Below are 17,980 nucleotides of genomic sequence, written 5' to 3'. Positions count from 1 at the left end.
CTGACCTAGGATTTTCCACCAGCGCATCTTCGGCGTGGGGGGGGGGGGGGGCTCGGAAACATCATCATCTTCTCAGCCCCGCCTATTCTGCCCCGCAGCCAATCAGAGCGGCAAAGATGTGAGGCGCTCCGGCGGCCGAAGGCGGGCTTGTGTTAAATTTGTGATTGGCCGTGGGCGAGCTGAGCTGTGATTGGCTGTGAGGGTGCTTGGCTGTGATTGGCGGTGGGGCATTGGGACGGTTTTTTTTTGCTGTGACTGCGGCCGGAACGGTTCAAAATCTGGAGGCGGGAGAGAGAAACAGAAAGAAACCGTGTGGAGAGAGAGAGAGTCAGGGCCCGGGGCCGGGAACCGGGAGGCGGGAGGATGAGCAGGGGGCCGGCGGGGCCCGGGAGCTGGCGGAAGGAGCGCCTATGGAGCGGGCTGTTGTCGCTGGGCTTCACCCCGCCCGGAGATGAGACTCGGCCGCTGGAGAGCGGGAGCGGCGGCGGGAGAAGCCGCATCGTCTTCGGCAGGTGTGAGATTGAAATCCTTAGGCCCTGTTTCTGCCGCCCCAGGCCCTCCCTCCCTCCCCCCTTCCCCCTCCCCTCCTTCCCCCTCCCTCCTTCCCCCTCCCCTCCCTTCCCCCCTCCCCTCCTTCCCCTCCCCTCCTTCCCCCTCCTCCCTCCCCTCCTCCCCCCAGGCCCCCCTCCGCCCCCTCCTCCCTCCCTCCCCTCCTCCCCCCTCCCTCCCCTCCTCCCCCCTCCCCCCTCCTCCCCCCCTCCCTCCCCTCCTCCCCCCAGGCCCCCCTCCGCCCACTCCTCCCCCTCCTCTTTCCCCCAGGCCCCCTCCGCCCACTCCTCCTTCCCCCAGGCCCCCCTCCTTCCCCCAGGCCCCCCTCTGCCCACTCCTCCCTCCCTCCTTCCCCCAGGCCCCCTCTACTTTTTATCCTATTCAATTTTTCAACTCCCTTCTTCACTGAAAAGGATGCTGCCTCAGTAAAGACACAAAGATACTCACTCAGTTTCTCAACTAATGCTGTCTGCATCCACAAAAGCTAATTGACTTTGCCCTTCCTCTGACTATCCTTTACTATTTGTATATTTATGAAATACTTTGTGCCTTTCGAGCACATTCCTTTCAAGGTTGACCATGTGTCTTTGATCTGTAATGCTACTATTCCCCTTTCTTTAGCTATTTTTTTTCTGAATAGCTTGTAGCTGGGAATATTAAGTTTACTATTCCTCCTGGTCTCTTTTATTGCTATTGCATCATTCTTTTTCAGGTTTAGTTCTAGAAATACAATTTCCTTGCTTTGTTTTTAAATCTACATTAATAACTGAAGTGTAAAAGAAAATTAACTTGGCTACAGTCAGGATTGTGATGCTGTATTGATGATGGCGTGTTCTGGTACAGAATCCTTTGGAAATGCTGTATAATAAACCTGTTGAATATGCCTGAAATTTCAATATACTGTCCCCACAATAAAGATCGCTGCATATTTCTTCAAACAGGGATATGTTTGACAAACCAAATATGGAAGCATTTCAAGTAGTTGTGCATTACTTGTTCCTGCAATTGGACCAAACTCGTGCCATTTCTCTTTTCAGGTAAACTGAATTTTTATTATGCTAATGAACTTCAACTTTGTGTTTGCCTAGGTTTGTTTGTCCTACAGTTTAGAATAGAGATAAATATAATTATCACTGAACTGGGTATTCACAATATCGCAATATGAAAACTATTCTTCTCATGTACTCTGAGATATTAACTCATGATGTAAAGTGCAGTTTAATAGGTGGTGGGTGTTGAGTAACTTGCCCTAGAGGCTATTTATGTGAGTGTGAGGTTGAGGTCATATAAGAGCCCTGGCGGGCGGTGGGGGAGCCTTTCTATTCTTTCTAACTCTGTTCCAAACCGAGCAGTGAATTTATATTGGGAAGTAATTTTTCTTGAATAGATTCTTTTATTCTACAGTTGAAAGGGTGGATAGAACGTCTGTGTAACTAGTTATTACCTCTTTGAAAACTAAAAACGATATAAAAATATATAAAATGGCACGAGTAGCTGTCTGTGCAATAATCTTTTTTTTATTCTTTTCCTGAGCACTGCTGGCAATGGCCAACATTTGTTGCCCATCCCTATTTGCCCTTGAGACGGTGGTAGTTTGCTGATTTCTTCATGAGCTGCAGTTATGTGTTGTAGGAACACCCACAGTGCTGTTAGGAAGGGAGTTCCAGGGTTTTGGTCGAGGACAGTGAAGGAACAGCGATATAGTTCCAAGTCAGGATGGTGTGTGACTTGGAGGGGAGCTTGCAGGTGGTTGCATTTCCATGCATCTCCTATCCTTATCCTTCTATGTGGTAGAGATCGTGGGTTTGGAAGGAGCCTTGGTGAGTTGCTGCAGTGCATCTTCTATATCATGCCACACTGTGTGTTGGTGGAGGGAGTGAATATTTAAGGTCCTGGATGGGGTGCCAAATCAAGTGGGCTGCTTTTCCTGGATGATGTCGAGCTCCTTTAGTAGTGTTGGAGCTGCACTTGTCCAGTCAAGTGGAGAGTATTTCATTGCAACCCTGACTTGTGCCTCTTAGATGGTGGGCAGGCTTTGTGGAGTAGGTGCGTTACTCACTGCAGAATTCATAGCCTCATGAGCTGTTCTTTTAGCCACAGCATTTATATGGCTAGTCCAGTTCAGTTTCTGCTCAATGGTAACCCCCAGGATGTTGATAGTGAGAGACTTAGTGATGGTAATGCCTTTGAATGTCATGGGGTGTTCTTTAGATTCTCTCTTGTTGAAATTATTGTTGCCTGGCACTTATGTGGCATGAATGTTAGTTATCAGCCCAAGCCTGAATGTTGTCCAGGTTTTGATGCGTATGGACACGGACTACCTCAGTGTCCGAGGAGTTGAACATTGTGCAATGGTCAGCAAACATCCCTACTTCTGATCTTATGATGGAGGGAAGGACATTGAAGCAGCTGAAGATGGATGCTACCCTGAGGAATCCCTGCAGCAATGTCCTGGGGCTGAGGTGATTGACTTCCAACAACCATAGCCATCTTCCTTTCTGCTAGGTATGACTCCAACCAATGGAGAATCTTCCCCGATTCCCATTGACTTCAATTTTGCCCGGGCTCCTTGATGCCACGCTCGGTCAAATGCTGCCTTAAAGTCAATGCGAATAGGGGGTGTGGGAAACTCGCCTCTGGAATCCAGCTTTTGTCCATGTTTGGACCAAGGCTGTAATGAGGTCAGGAGCCAATGGCCCTGGTGGAGCCTAAATTGAGCATCAGTGAGCAGGTAACTTTGCAAGTGTTACTTGATAGTACTGTCGATGACACATTCCATTACTTTGCTGATGGAGTGTAGACTGATGGGGTGGTAATTGGTGGGGTTAGATTTGTCCTGCATTTTTTTGGAAAGGACGTAACTAGGCAATTTTCCACGTTGTTGAGTAGATACCAATGTTGTAGCTGTACTGGAACAGCTTGGCTAGGGGTGCGACAAGTTCTGGAGCACAAGTCTTCAGTGCTATTGCTGGAATATTGTCAGGGCCCATAGCCTTTGCAGTATCCAGTGCCTTCAGCCGTTTCTTAATATCACGTGGAGTGAATCAAATTGACTGGAGACTGGCATCTGTGATGTAGGGGCCTCAGGAGAAGGCTGAGATGTCATCCACTTGATACTTCTGGCTGAAGGTGGATGCAAATGCTTCAGCCTTGACTTTTGCAGTGATTTATGAAGGAGCCCAGCACTTGGGGATGGGGATATTTCTGAAGCCGCCGCCTCTGGTTAGTTTAATTATCATCCTCCATTCACGACTGGATGTGGCAGAGCTGCAGAGCATTGATCTGATCCACTGGTTGTGGGATTGCTTAGCTCTATCACATGCTGCTTCTGCTATTTGGCATGCAAGTAGTCCTGTGTTGTAGCTTCACTAGGTTGGTACCTCATTTTTAGGTATGCTGGTGCTGCTTCTGGCCTGCACTCGTGCATTCTTCTTTGAACCAGAATTGATCCCTTGGCTTGATAGGAACGGTAGAGCGAGAGGTATGTTGGGCCATGAGGCTAGATTGTGGGTTGAATGCAATTCTGCTGCTGATGGCCCTTAGTGTGTCTTGGATGCCCAGTTTTGAGATGATGTATCTGTTCTGAATCTATCCCATTTAGCACGGTAGTAGTGCCGCACAACACAATGTATTTTGCATTGATCTTCAGTATAGAGGATACAAGCAGCAACTCAGAATAGCTGTAAGTCAGGAATTGGAAGGGAGGGAAGAACTAGAGAAAGTTATAATCACTAGGGAGGTGGTACTTGTCAACCCGCGGTTCCAACTATTTGCGAAGTCCCCAGGTCCTGATGGATTGCATCCTAAGGTCTTAAAAGAAGTCATTAGTGAGATAGTTTGCATTGATTTTAATTTTCCAAAATTGACTGGATCCAGGCAAAGTTCCATTAGATTGGAAAATAGCGAATGTAACTCCTTTATCCTAAAAGGGAAGGAGACAGAAAGCAGGAAAATGTAGGCCAGTTAGCTTACCATCTGTCATAGGGAAAATATTAGAAGCTATTCTTAAAAGCATTATAACAGGGCATTTAGTTAAATCCAAGGTAACCGTGTAGAGCCAACATGGTTTTGTGAAAGGGAAATCATGTTTAACCAATTTATTGGAGTTTTTTGAAGAAGTAAGGAGCTGTGGATAAAGGGGAACTGGTGGATGTACTGTACTTAGATTTCCAGAAGGCATGCCTCCACAGAGGTTATTGTGGGGAAAAATAAAAGCTCATGGTGTAGCGGCTAATATTGGCATGGATAGAAGATTGGCTTGCTAACAAGAAACAGTTGGCATAAATGGGGCATTTTCTGAGTAGCAGGATGTGACAAGTGGTGTGGCACAGGGATCAGTACTGGAACCTCCTTTTTAGAAATTATATAAATTATTTTGGTAATGGGACTGATAGTATGGTTGCTAAATTTGTGGATGACATAGATAGGTAGGAAAATAGGTTGTGAAGATGACAGGCTACAAAAGGATAAAGGTAGGTTAGGTGAGTGGGCAAAGATCTGGAAAATGAGGAAAATTCATTTTGGCAGGATGGATAAAAAGGACGCATGTCTAAATGAGAGATTGCAGAGCTCTGGGATGCAGAGGGACCTCGGTGCCTTAGTGCATGAATCGCAAAAGGCTACTATGTAGGTACAGCAAGTAATTAGCAAAGCCAATAGAATGTTATCGTTGATTGCGAGGATAATTGAATACAATAGTGGAGAGGTTATACTTCAGTTATACAGAGCATTGGTGAGACAACATTTGGAGTACTGTGTACAGTATTGTTCTCCTTATTTAAGGAAAGATATAAATGAATTATAAGCAGTTCAGAGAAGGTTTAGCAGACTAATACCTGGAATGGGTGGGTTGTCTTATGAGGAAAGGCTGGACGGGCTAGGCTTGTATCCAATGGAATTTTGAGTAAGAGGCGCCTTAATTGAAGCATATAATATTTTGAGGGGACTTGGTAGTGGATGTGAAAAAGATGTTTCCTCTTGTGGGAGAGTCCAGGGTCACTGTTTCAAAATAATGGGCCACCCATTGAGGACAGCGGAGGGAAAACTTTTTCTGAGGGTTGTGAAACTTTGAAATTCTTTTCCTCAAAAAGTAGTTGAGACAGAGTCCTTGAATATCTTTAAGGCAGAGGTAGATAGATTCTTGACAACCTTTCACCCTGTTGTTTACCAGGGGTAGGCAGGAATGTGAAGTTGAGGTGAAAATCAGATCAGCCATATCTTATTGAATGGCAGAGCAGACTCGAAGAGCCAAGTGGCCTACTCCTCCTAATTCATATGTTTGTATGTATCAAGATGTACAATGCTCTTGTCATTACTCTGGCTGAGAGTCATGGACTTTATACTGCAAATACATAAGGCAGTTGGAACAAATTCACGAGCATACTCTTCACTCCATCCTTTGCATCCACTGGAAAGACTGGATCGCAAACCTCAAAATCTTAGATCAAGCACAGACAAAAAATATTGTAGCAATGCTCCCGAGACCCCAACTGTGCTGGGTAGGGTGTGTAATTAGAATGGAGGACCATTCTGAGAGCTAGCAGCTGGCAAAAGAAGTCAAGTTCAGTCGCGCACTTTACAGAGGCATGCTTAAGGGAAACCTGAAGTGGTGCGGCATCAAGCCTGATAAGCTGGAAGAATCAGCGTGAGAAGGAACTTGCTGGAGAGCCTTGATCTGTAGAGCTTCTGTCACTTTTGAAAATGATTGACGTCAACGTCTTATTGCTGCCTGTGAACAACGTCATAGAGCAGCATCTGTCCATGTCTGTTCCAATGCCCCAACTGTTTGACTCTGCATTCAGATTGGGATCTGTAACCTTCTCCGTATTCATTGTTGATGAGTCTGCAGATCCATTGTTGTCTTTGAACTCTTAAGGGCAGCCATCACCATCATGATTGAGAGTATGATTGTCAGGTTGTTGCTTGACTAATCTGTGACACAGCTCTCTCAATTTTGTCATAGGCCCCCAGATGTTAGGAAGGAGGACTTTGCAAGGTCAACAGGGTGGGGTGTGTTGTCATTTCCAGTGCCTAAGATGATGCCAGATGGCCTGTCTGGTTTTATTCCTTTTTGACTTTTCTGTAGTGGTTTGGCACAACTGAGTGGATTGCTAGGTAATTTCAGAGAATCCTTTTATTGATTGGGCAGTTGAGATTGTGGCTGTAAAATAGCACCATAAAATTATTGAGATACTAGCAGTGGAAAAGAGGCTGCCTTACAATTGTGTTCACCATTTTAATTTTCAGATTTATTGTAAACTGTTTTTCTTTTGAAGTGCTCATTTTGCGTACTTGTCCATTTACTTATCAGTTCCCTCTTTAATTGGGTGGCTGTGGACAGAATTGTAGCTTAAAGCAATGGAAGTTGATATTTAAACTTTTCAGGAAAAGTGACATGCTGTTACGCAACCATTCAATTGATTGTTTTGCAGGGTAAGGTTTATTCAAATAGATTATTTTTACTGACCTATAAATTGGAGCCTTGTTGCTCAAATCCATTTACTGCATTTTTAAAAAGAAATCAGCTGTAAATAAAAAATGGGCTGAATTGCTCAGTTGGTATTTGTTTTCTAGCCTGCTGGAAAGAATGGCAAAACCTGATTCCAGCATATCTGGTTCTTAACTGGAGTCATTCATATTTGATTGTTTCCTGGATCATGTACCACTTCCAGGGAGCATGTGAACCTAACAAGAGGGCACAATTCTGGACTTCATTTTAGGAAATGAAGCTGTGCAAGTGGAAGGAGTGACAATGCGAGACCATTTGGTGGTAGCGATCATAGTTCAGTTGTTTTAACATAATCATGGAAATGGACAAAGATAAAACAGGAGTTAAAAGTTCTAAATTAGGGCAGGGCCAATTTTATTAAGCTGAGGGGTGATTTTAGCAAAAGTGGACTGGAAACAGTCAGTGTCAGAGCAGTGGGAGGCATTCAAAGGGGAGATTCAAGAGGATTAAAAGTAAGTATGTTCCCAGAAAGAAAAAGGGTGGGACAACCAAATCTAGAGCCCCCGGACATCGAGGAATTTAGATTAAGATGAGGCAGGAAAGGAAAGCTTTTGTTGGACACTGAGAACTCAATACTACAGAAAGCCGAGAGGAGTACAGAATGTGCAGGAGTGAAATCATAAAGGAAATTAGGAAAGCAAAGAGAGGCCATGAAAGAATATTGGCAAGCAAAGTCAAGAAGAACCCAAAGATGTTTATCAACATTAAGGGTAAGAGGATAACTAAGGAAAGATGAGTGCCCATAAGACCAAAAAGGTAACTTAGTGTGGAGGCGGAGGATGAGAGTATGGTTCATAATGAATACTTTGTGTCCATCTTCACAAAAGAGGGGGAATGATGCAGACCTTGTAGTTAAGGAGGAGTGGTGCTTAAGTATTAGATGTGATAAACATAGGGAAAGAGGAAGTATTAAAGGGCTTTCCATCCTTAAATGAATGAATCACCAGGGCCGGAGGAAATGTATCCCAGGTTGATTGAATTCTTTGAGGAAATAATGAGAATTAAGGGTAGTGCGGTTGATGTGGTCTACATGGATTTTAGTAAGGCTTTTGACAAAGTCCCACATAAAAGCCCAGGGGAATGTAACAAGCTGAATACAAAATTGGCTCATTGGCAAGGAACAAAGAGCAATTGTTGATGGATGTTTTTGTGACTGGAAGGCTGTTTCCAGTGAGTTCTGCAGGGCCCAGAACTAGGTCCCCTGCCTTTTGTGGTTTATATTACTGATTTGGGTGTAAATGTAAGGGGAATGATCAAGAAGTTTTCAGGTGGCACAATAATTGGCTGCATGGTTGATAGCAAGGAAGATTGCTGTGGATTACAGGAAGATATCAATGGACTGGTCAGATGGGCAGAAAAGGGGAAAACGGAATTCAACTCCGAGAAAACTCAAGTGATGCATTTGGAGAGGCCAATCAAGGCAAAGGATTACACAATAAATGGGAGGATACTGAGAGGTGTAAGAAGGTGAAGATCTATGGACAGAATGTCCACAGGTCCCTGAAGGTAGCAAGACAGGCTGATAAGGTGGTTAAGAAGGCAAGACATAGAATATAAGAGCAGAGGTGTTATGCTGGAACTGTATAAAGCATTAGTTAGGCCGCAACTTCAGTACTGTGTGTAGCTCTGGTCACCTCATACAGAAAGGATGTAATTGCATTAGGGCATAGAGGAAATTTGAGGGTGTTGCCTGGACTGGAAAATTGCAGCTATGTGGAAAGTTTGGATAGGCTGGGGTTGTTCTCCTTGGAAAAGAGGAGGCTGAGGGGAGATTTGAGATGCACAAAATAGTGAGGGGCCTGGATAGAGTGGATGAGAAGGGCCTATTTACTTTAGCAGAGAGGTCAGTGACTGGCGGGGGGGTGGCGGTGGGGCATAGATTTAAAGTGATTGGAGGGGAGATGAGGAAAATCTTTTTTTTCACTCCAGAGGGTGGTGGGAATCTGGAACTCACTGCCTGAAAGGGTAGTAGAGGCAGAAACCCTCATCTCATTCAAAAGGTGTCTGGACATGCACCTCGAGTGTCCTAACCTGCAGGACTAGGGACCAGCTGGAAAGTGGGATTAGGCTGGGTGACTCATTCTTCGGCCAGTGCAGACACGATAGGCCAAGTGGCCTCTTTTTCTGTGCCGTAATCTTCCTGATTTGCTAACCCGCTCATGTTGGCTGCTGGGGGGGATGAATGGAGTTGGACAGTAATGTGCTAGTTCTGCTCCTCTAATGTGCCTCCATTTCAAACCTGTCTGATCAGAATTCCAGATGTAAATTTGCCCTGCTTCTGGTGGAGGAGTGAGCTTATTTTCTAGAGTTTTTTTTTAAAGATTACACATGTTTTTAACAATTTGGAGGTTAGTTTGTGTGCACACCTGGATTGTCATTATTAGAAATCCTCATTTGAATTTATAGCAAATTCAGATAACTGCATGGTAATTTTTGTCTAACTTTTTAACATTTGTTTATCTCAAGGGATTGCTGGCCTATTTATGATAAGAAAAGGGCTGCATGCTTTAGAAAAGTGTGCTTTGAGTGGATGAAGAAAATTGCGGTAAGTAAACAGTAGTTGTGCAGCAAGTGGTGGCATGTATTACATATAGTTGAGTCCAGGTTAATGTGGTGTTGTTGGACATTATGATGCTGAAGGCATTCTGCTTGTGGGTCAGGCTTGATAAACTAGCTGATCTAGTCACGTCAATCATTTTCATATATTTGTATGCTCTAAACTCCCTCCCTTTACTCTCAAGTCGTTGCATAGATTATTGCTTCCTAAATCCATACCCATCTTCCCCACAGCTTAACTCTCCAATCTGGTTCCTTCCTGTCTACCCTATCTATGCCCCATATAATTTTATACACCTCAATCATGTCTGTCCTCATAACTAAAACTCTCCAATCCAGTCAACATCCTGGTAAACTCCTCTGCACTCTCTCTAGTGCAATCACATCCTTCCTATAATGAGGATTCCAGAACTGCACACAATACTCTAGCTGTGGCCTAACCAGCGTTTTATACAGTTCCAGCATAACCTCCCTGCTCGTATATTCTATGCCTCGGTTAATAAAGGCAAGTATCCCATATGCCGCCTTAACCACCTTATCTAACTGTCCCGCTACCTTAAGGGACCGGTGGGCATACACACCAAAGTCCTTCTGATCCTCGGTACTTCCCAGGGTCCTACCATTCATCATGTATTCCCGTGCCTTGTTTGTTCTGCCCAAGTGCGTCAACTCACACTTATCCAGATTAGATACCATTTGCCACTGATCAGCCCACCTGACCAGCCCGTCTATATTCTCCTTTAATCTAAGGCTACCCTCCTCACTGTTTACCACCCCACCAATTTTTGTGTCATCTGTGAACTTACTGATCAACCCTCCTACATTCAAGTCTAAATCGTTTATATATACCACAAACAGCAAGGGACCCAACATCGTTCCCTGTGGAACCCCACTGGACACAGGCATCCAGTCACAAAAACACCCCTTGACCATTACCCTCTGCTTCCTGCCACTCAGCCAATTGAAGCAATGGCATGGAAAGTGATCATCAGAACAAATGTGATGGAGAAATTAAGAATGGAATCTTTCAAACTGTCTAATCCTGACATATGGCAAGGGCCTCTCGGGTGATTGTGCTCACCTTTTGATGGCTCAGGAGATAACTGCCACTAGTGCAGATAAATCTCCCATATCTTGCATGTTTTACTGTTCTTGCACATGACACAATCGACTTTATTGTGCATGCCCTTGCTTATTTCTCAGATATACCTCTCTTAGTTATGATCAACAATAACTTGTATTTATCTAGCATCTTTAATGTAGTAAAGTGTCCCAAGTTGCTTCACAGGAGTGTTGCCAGCCAAATTTTAGCAGTTGCATAAGGAGATACTAGGGTAGATCATCAAAGTTTGGTCAAAGAGGTAGGTTTTAAAGAATGTCTAAAAGAAGGTAGAATGGTTTTGGGAGGGAATTTCAAAGCCTAGGGCCTTGTCAGCTGAAGGTACGGCCACCAATGGTGCAGTGTTGTTTTAAAATATCGGGTGCTCAAGAAGCCAGAATTGGAGAAACACATCTGGGAAGGTTGTAGGGCTGGAGGAGGTTGGAGATACGGAGGGTGAGGCCATGGAGTTAGGGGGGGTAGAAATTTGAAACCAATGGTGGAAATTTTAAAATAGGGGCATTTCTCAACTGGGAGGTCATGTAGGTCTGTGAGCACGGGTAATGGGTGAGCAGGACTTGGTTTGAGTTAAGACAGCAGAGCTTTGGATGGCCTGAAATTTAATGCAGGTAGATAGTGGGAGCATGCTGGGGAGTGTGTTTATATTGTCAAGTCTAGAGGTAACAAAGGCATAGATGAGGATTTCAGCAGATGAGCTGAGATGGTGCTGGAATTGGGCACTGTTAGAGGTATAAATGTGATCTTGGTATTGGACATATGGTTGGAAACTCTCTTCATTGTCAAATATGACACCAAGGTTGCAAACAGCCTGATTCAACTTCAGACAGTTGCCAGAGAGTGGGATGGAGCCGGCTTGGGAACAGAGTTTAAGACCAAGCCTCTTTCCAATATTTAGTTTGAGGAAGTTTCTGTCCCACCAGACTAGTTGTTGGACAAACAGTTGGATGGTTTGGTGACATAAAGGGATCAAAGGAGGTGTGGGTGAGGCAGAGCTGGGTGTTGTCAACGCGGACTTTGAATCTGATGCTGTGATTTCATGTTGGAGGGCACTGTAGGTAATGTCGAACGAGAGCAGTAGACAAGCCTTTCAGTGGTTATTGGGATAGTATTCTTGGATGTATTCCCCAGTGGTAGATTAATATGAAATTGAACTATATTCATGGAATGAGGAAGTTAACATCTTAAATTAGCTTATTTGTCTTTATTTCCTCCAGGATGAAGTTGGAAATGAGTTTCCTCAAGTCACGGCATCGTTATTCCTGTCCCCCGGAGGCCCTAAATTTGGTAACCTGATGTACCATTTTATAAAATATGTGCTCATGCGCAAGTTTAATGAAACTGAAAGTAAGTTGTTTTTTTTTAGTCTTAAAATGTTCTTTGTAATGACTTTATTCGAACTATTGAGTTGCATTCATGAATCGTATTTTTTACCTGATTGTAGCAGGGAATGTTCTTGGTAATGCGCATTCTTATAGAATAAAAGTTAAAGTAACATTACTGACTGAGATCATAAAATCATAGTATAGTATAAAAGTTCTGCATTGGCTCTTTTCAAGAGCCATCTGGTTAGATTCAAGCCACTCCTTCCTCGTATCTCTTCAATTTCCTTTCAAATGTCACTAATCCTGTATTCGCTGTCCTATTGGGCAGCGTCACTGCCTATTTGAGAATTGGGAGCAAAACTTTTATAATGGACTTTCATTGACTGAAAACAGTTTTAAAGGCTTGCACTGTACAAATCTACCTGATTTGCCTTGTCAAGAGGGCCAGTTGTTGATCTTTCCTAACTATTTACTGCCCTGTAGTTACTGCAATATGTAGAGTTGAATCAGAATGAACTTTTTGCTCTCCTGTTTAGGGATAAGTGCCAGCACTTTCTTACACTCCTTGATTGCATGGCACATTGTTTTGTGTAAATTTCACAGACTAGCTTCTCTCTTCATGGTGTTTAAGTGTTGATTGCTTGCCAGATAAGTAATCTTCAAATGTATAACCTGGGTATTTACTTGAACTTCCACAGTATGCTGCCTGGGTGGTATTTATCTGTTTGAAAATAAATTAATTAGTCTTGTTCGTGCCTGATGTCCCATTGCCCTCAACACGCTGTTCTTGCTTCACACTTCCAACAAGTTGTGGTGCAAAATGCAAAATAGAGAACTGAGAGTCGACAAAATGTCTTAATGGTGTATGCCGGGTGATGTCCTGCTTGATTTTTAGCCCTGTTATGGCGGTTTGTGTGCAATGTATATAATTGAAATGCTATCTGATGGCAAAGGATTGCCATTGCATCATTGATTTAATTATGGTCTAGTTTACAACAAGTTGACACCACTTTAGCTTCCACCTTAACTACTTAGCTGATATCTTCAACCTCCTAATATAGCTACCCATGAGAGGGCAGCTGTTTTTCCACCAGTATTTAGCAAATTGAACTGCACAAGTGTTTTCCTCAGAAACCTTTCTTTAACCAGTTGATTGTTTTTGTACAGAACTATTTTCTATATGGGCCTGTTCAAGTGGTAACTTATTGGGCTGTTTTCTAGTGCTTAGAAATTTCTCATTCTGTTTGGGAACTGAAACTTGTAACAGAACCTTTTCTCTTCGCTAATGCAGATTAAAAATTAACAGCAAGTAACCTTCATTAACCTGAAATAAAACAATTCTATGAATGAAAGCAATTTGTGCATAAGACTTTCTGTAGAGTGGGAAAGTACTTTGTTTCGATTGCATGATAGCTTCAGGAAAAATAGGTCGCTCCTACACTTTAAAGCTTTCTGGGTGTTTCTGCTCATTTCTGTTTTAAAAGCAATGGTACTTGTTAAGAGTGATGGTTGGGGTGTAGAAGTGGACCTTATGGCCCCTCGAGCTTGATCCACTATTCATGGCTGATCGGCCTCAACTCCACTTTCCTGCTCGCTCCTCATATCCCTTGAATGCCTCTGACCATAAATTTTTATCTTGACCTTAAATATATTTGACAATATGAGCTTTGATAACCTTCTTGGATAAACGATTCAGAAAATTTGCAACCCCCTGAGTAAAGAACCCCTGAACTATGAACATCACTAGTTTTTCAAGTGATTTGAAAATTCTAATGTATTGACATTCTTATTAAAATTAATGTCGAATTGATGAATTCTTGAAGGTTCACAAATTAGCACATCTGTTAAGAGGGGCCGAAAAAGATTTATGCAGTAATATTTTTGGCATTTGCTTTGGTTTGAAGGAGAGTTTACTGTGCATGCATGGATTCTTTCTACTTTTGTCAATTTAGAGTCAAACCTCTGGCACTGAATTAAATTAATTGGTATGATGTTTGTTTTTTTTTACTCCTGGCACGCTTAACAAAAGAAGATGGTACCTGGAAAACCATGACATTCCGAGGAAAACAAGATGATCCCCATTTAACGGCAATGAAAAGTTGCATTGCAGCTAACTGGTTTTTAGAAGGAATTCAGAAAGAAGCTTTTATTGTTGGAGAATATAAAAGACGAGAAGCGTGAGTGTATTTGGGTGTCTGAATTTTACAATGTGCAAAGTCCTGGATATATACACATGAATCTTAAGGGCATACCAAGGTTTTCTGCTTCCCTTAGCCTGATCCAGTGCAGATGTACCTCTGGAATGTTACACGAAACATTGACCAGCCATTTAATTAAAACAAAAATGATCACAGCCTAAATTTTAAATTCCTACAGCTATTTGATCTTTACTGAAAAGCTAATCCTGGTATCTTTCCATTAAAGTATCAACCAGAGACCTTGGAATAAACTCTGCTACCCATTGATGTAATTAGTTTCACCAATTCAGCAAATGTGTAGGAAAAAAGGCTTCCTATATGAATGTTGTCTTGCAGTCTTGCTGTGAAAAAAATTATTTTGAGTAAACATGGAAGAATTTGGATTTGTGAATATAGCAATCAAGTAAGACTGCAGATGTTTGAAGAGTGCATGTTCTTGTTGGGTGATAAGGACATTTATATGTGTAGATGTCAGTGAATTGACATGAGTGCCCAAGCACTTGGTGGAACACAGTGTACCTTGGGGCCACATCAATGCTTGAGTCCAAATTTCTGCCAATTTGTGTTTTAATTCTTTCTGAAATGAGCATTGCTGGTGAGGCCAGCATTTGTTGCCCATCCTAGTGTGGTAGCTGTACTTGGGGTGTGGGCTGTTTACCAGAGGTCGTCCCTTCTGCAGGAGCTGGCCACATCCTACTTAGTAGCTGGATGGATAATTGCACCTGGTCCTTGACACTCGCGCAGCTCACCTGTTGCTCCATATAGCTGTTTTTACATGGCAGCAGCCACACCCTGGTAACAGTGTTGGTTCGAAGGCCAAACCAGGTGAGGTTAGCAGGCAGGCAGGCCTCCATATGTGAGGGGGAATGCTTTTCTCCAAGCTAACCTTTTTGAAGTGCACAAAAAAAGCTACCTTGATGGATGTAGCAGAGGAAATGGTATTGAAAGCGTTGCAGCACAGCTGTGTGGAAAGCTGAAAAGCTCATTGCCACAGGCACAGAAGGTGCTGCAGGTCATCCATTGCAGTCTCCAGTTATCTTGACTTATCAAGCCACTGGGAACAGGTGTGTAAGACCGAGTGTGGGACTGGCCAAGTGCAATCCATCCCCACTGTAATCAGCTTATGTCAGATGTTTCTTGTCTATGCACCTTGCCCATCTCCTTGTATCCCAAAATGCACTCCTTTTAGTGTTCGCCCATGTACTATAGTATATTGTGAGAGAGACAAAAAGAAGAAACAGGAACTCAACTTAGCTTCTTGGAACATATGAACTCTACTTGATAAAGACAGCAGCTCTTGACCACAGCACGTAACCACTCTGGTTGGCAGGAAGCTATTGTGATTCAATATTGACATTGCTGCTTTAAACAAAATCCATCCAGCAAAGGAGGGTGAGCTGACAGCTATCAGTAGGCTACACATTCTTCTGGATAGGCAAGCCAAAGGGTAAGGCAGGTGTTGGCTTTGCAATCAAATCTGACATTGCAAAAGATTTGGGGCTTAGGTGCACAAGCACTTCATGACTTTACGCATACCTTTTGTGAGCAAGTATGTGACAATCACCAGTGCATACACTCCAACAATGACTAATCCTGATGATATCAAGAACATTGAGGACCTGGACAGAGCTGTTGTCAATACTCCAAGAGGGTAAGCTCATTGTGACAGGGGAACTTCAATGCAAGAGTAGGAGTTTAGACAAGTTGTGTGTGTGTGTGGGCAAACACATGGCAAATGCAACATAATGTGGATAAATGTGAAGTCATATGCTTCAGTGTGAAAAGCAGGCAGAGTATTATTTAAATGGTGATATATTGGGAAATGTGGATGTACAAAGTGTCCTTGTATGCCAGTCAATGAAAGTAAATAGGCAGGTGCAGCAAGCAATTAGGAAGGCAAATGGTATGTTGGCCTTCATTGCAAGAGGATTTGAGTTCAGAAATAAGGGATGTCTTACTGCAGTTATACAGGGCTTTGGTAAGACCACACCTGGAGCATTGCGTGCAGTTTTGGTCTCCCTACCTAAGAAAGGATATAGATGCCATAGAGGGAGTGCAGCGAAGGTTCAGTAGGCTGATAACACGGATGGCAGGACTGTTGTATGAGGAGAGATTGATTTGATTGGGCCAGTATTCACTAGAGTTTAGAAGAATGAGGGGATCTGATTGAAACATGTAAAATTCTAACAGGGCTAGACAGACTAGATGCGGGGAGGATGTTTCCCCTGGTTTGGGAGTCTAGAACCAGAGGCCACAGTCTCAGGATACAGGGCAGTCCATTTAGGACTGAGTTGAGGAAAAAGTCCTTCACTCAAGGTGGTCAACCTGTGGAATTCTCCACCACAGAAGGCTGTGGAGGCCGGGTCACTGAGTATATTCAAGAAAGAAATTGATAAATTTTTGGATATTAGGGACATCAGGGGGTATGGAGAGAAAGCAGGAATATGGCATTGAGATAAAGGATCAGCCATGATCATATTGAATGGCAGAGCAGGCTAAAAGGGCCGAATGGCCTACTTCTGCTCTTACTTTCTATGTTTCATTGTTTTGACCATTAGGCTTGGGATGGTCTCCTGCAGAGGTGGCATGGTTTCCCTGTGTCTTTGCACCCACTGGAATATTTCAATCACCAACACCGTCTTTAGACAGAAGGCAAAGTTCAAAATCACTTGGATGCACCCTACACCTAAACACTGCCAACAGATGGGCTTTATGTTGCTCTGCTGGGTGATGAGATGCTCTGACCACCAGAGTTATGAGTGGAGTGGAGTGCTCTACAAACAGCAGGATGCTGTACTTGAAGATGAAATTTACTAACTCACTGAAAAGCATAACAACATATGCTATACACCCAAGAAAGCGAGATGTACAGAAACTGTCGTCTGCAGAGTGCTGTGAACAATTCAGGCTTAGCACTGATGAACAGCTGCCCTTAGAAAACCAAAGTGGTAATGTTGAAGTGGCAAGGCCAGCCTTCCGATGAAGAGTTCTGGAAGTTGCCAAAGATGTCCTGGGATACAAAAGAAATTACCAAGATTTGTTTGATGAAAGCAATGAACATACACACACGCCATTGATGACACAGCTCAGCAGGAGGTGGATAACTTCACCTATCTTGGAAGTACAATGTCCAGAAATGCCTGCATTAACAGCAAGGTGACAAATAATTGCCAGAGCAAGCTCAGCATTTGTCTGTTTGTACAAAAGACCGTGGAGGAAATGAGGTATCAGATTTACAACAAAACTTGCTGTATACAAAACTGGTCATACCTACCCTTCTCTGTGCCCATGAGACATGGATTATGTACCCCAAACATTAAGTTGGACAGATTCCATGAGATGTTTGGAACATCATGGGTATCAAATGGGAGAACTAAGTTCCCAACGCTGAAGTACTTCAAAGCAGAAATGTCTGGAATTGGAGCACTCATTAGAGTGACCATGTTGTACCTATGACAGATAAAACCCCTAAGTTGGTCATATTTTCGCAACTTGAATTTGGATACAACCTGCAAGGTAGGGGAATGTGGCATGAAAACTAAAGGCTGGGAGAAAAATGCACAAGAACAGACTACCTAGGGAGGGATCTTGTAGTGATGTTGTTTCCTTTGAACAGCAAAGAATGCAGACAGCCAAAGACAAAAGGCAAGCTAGAAAGACTGGGCCTCCCAACAATTTAGACAATTCATCCTTTCCCACACTGGAATCCATGCAGGTCTGCAGTTGG

At 43.3% G+C, this 17,980-nt stretch overlaps 1 protein-coding gene across 1 annotated transcript in view; it reads left to right on the top strand.

Annotated features, from left to right (window-relative positions):
* Positions 1-208: 208 nt before the first annotated feature.
* Positions 209-17,980, top strand: part of haus6 (HAUS augmin-like complex, subunit 6) — a 64,669-nt gene continuing 46,897 nt past the window's right edge. The window contains exons 1-5 of the mRNA XM_078559652.1: positions 209-512; positions 1,491-1,586; positions 9,524-9,602; positions 11,948-12,077; positions 14,085-14,232. Of these exons, the coding sequence (XP_078415778.1) occupies positions 364-512; positions 1,491-1,586; positions 9,524-9,602; positions 11,948-12,077; positions 14,085-14,232 (602 nt within the window). The 5' untranslated portion in view covers positions 209-363. The remainder of the gene's footprint in view (positions 513-1,490; positions 1,587-9,523; positions 9,603-11,947; positions 12,078-14,084; positions 14,233-17,980) is intronic.

This window comes from Cetorhinus maximus, chromosome 2 (genome assembly GCF_964194155.1).
Source record: "Cetorhinus maximus chromosome 2, sCetMax3.hap1.1, whole genome shotgun sequence".
Taxonomy (NCBI): Eukaryota; Metazoa; Chordata; class Chondrichthyes; order Lamniformes; family Cetorhinidae; genus Cetorhinus; species Cetorhinus maximus.
This window is presented reverse-complemented; position numbering and strand designations above follow the sequence as displayed.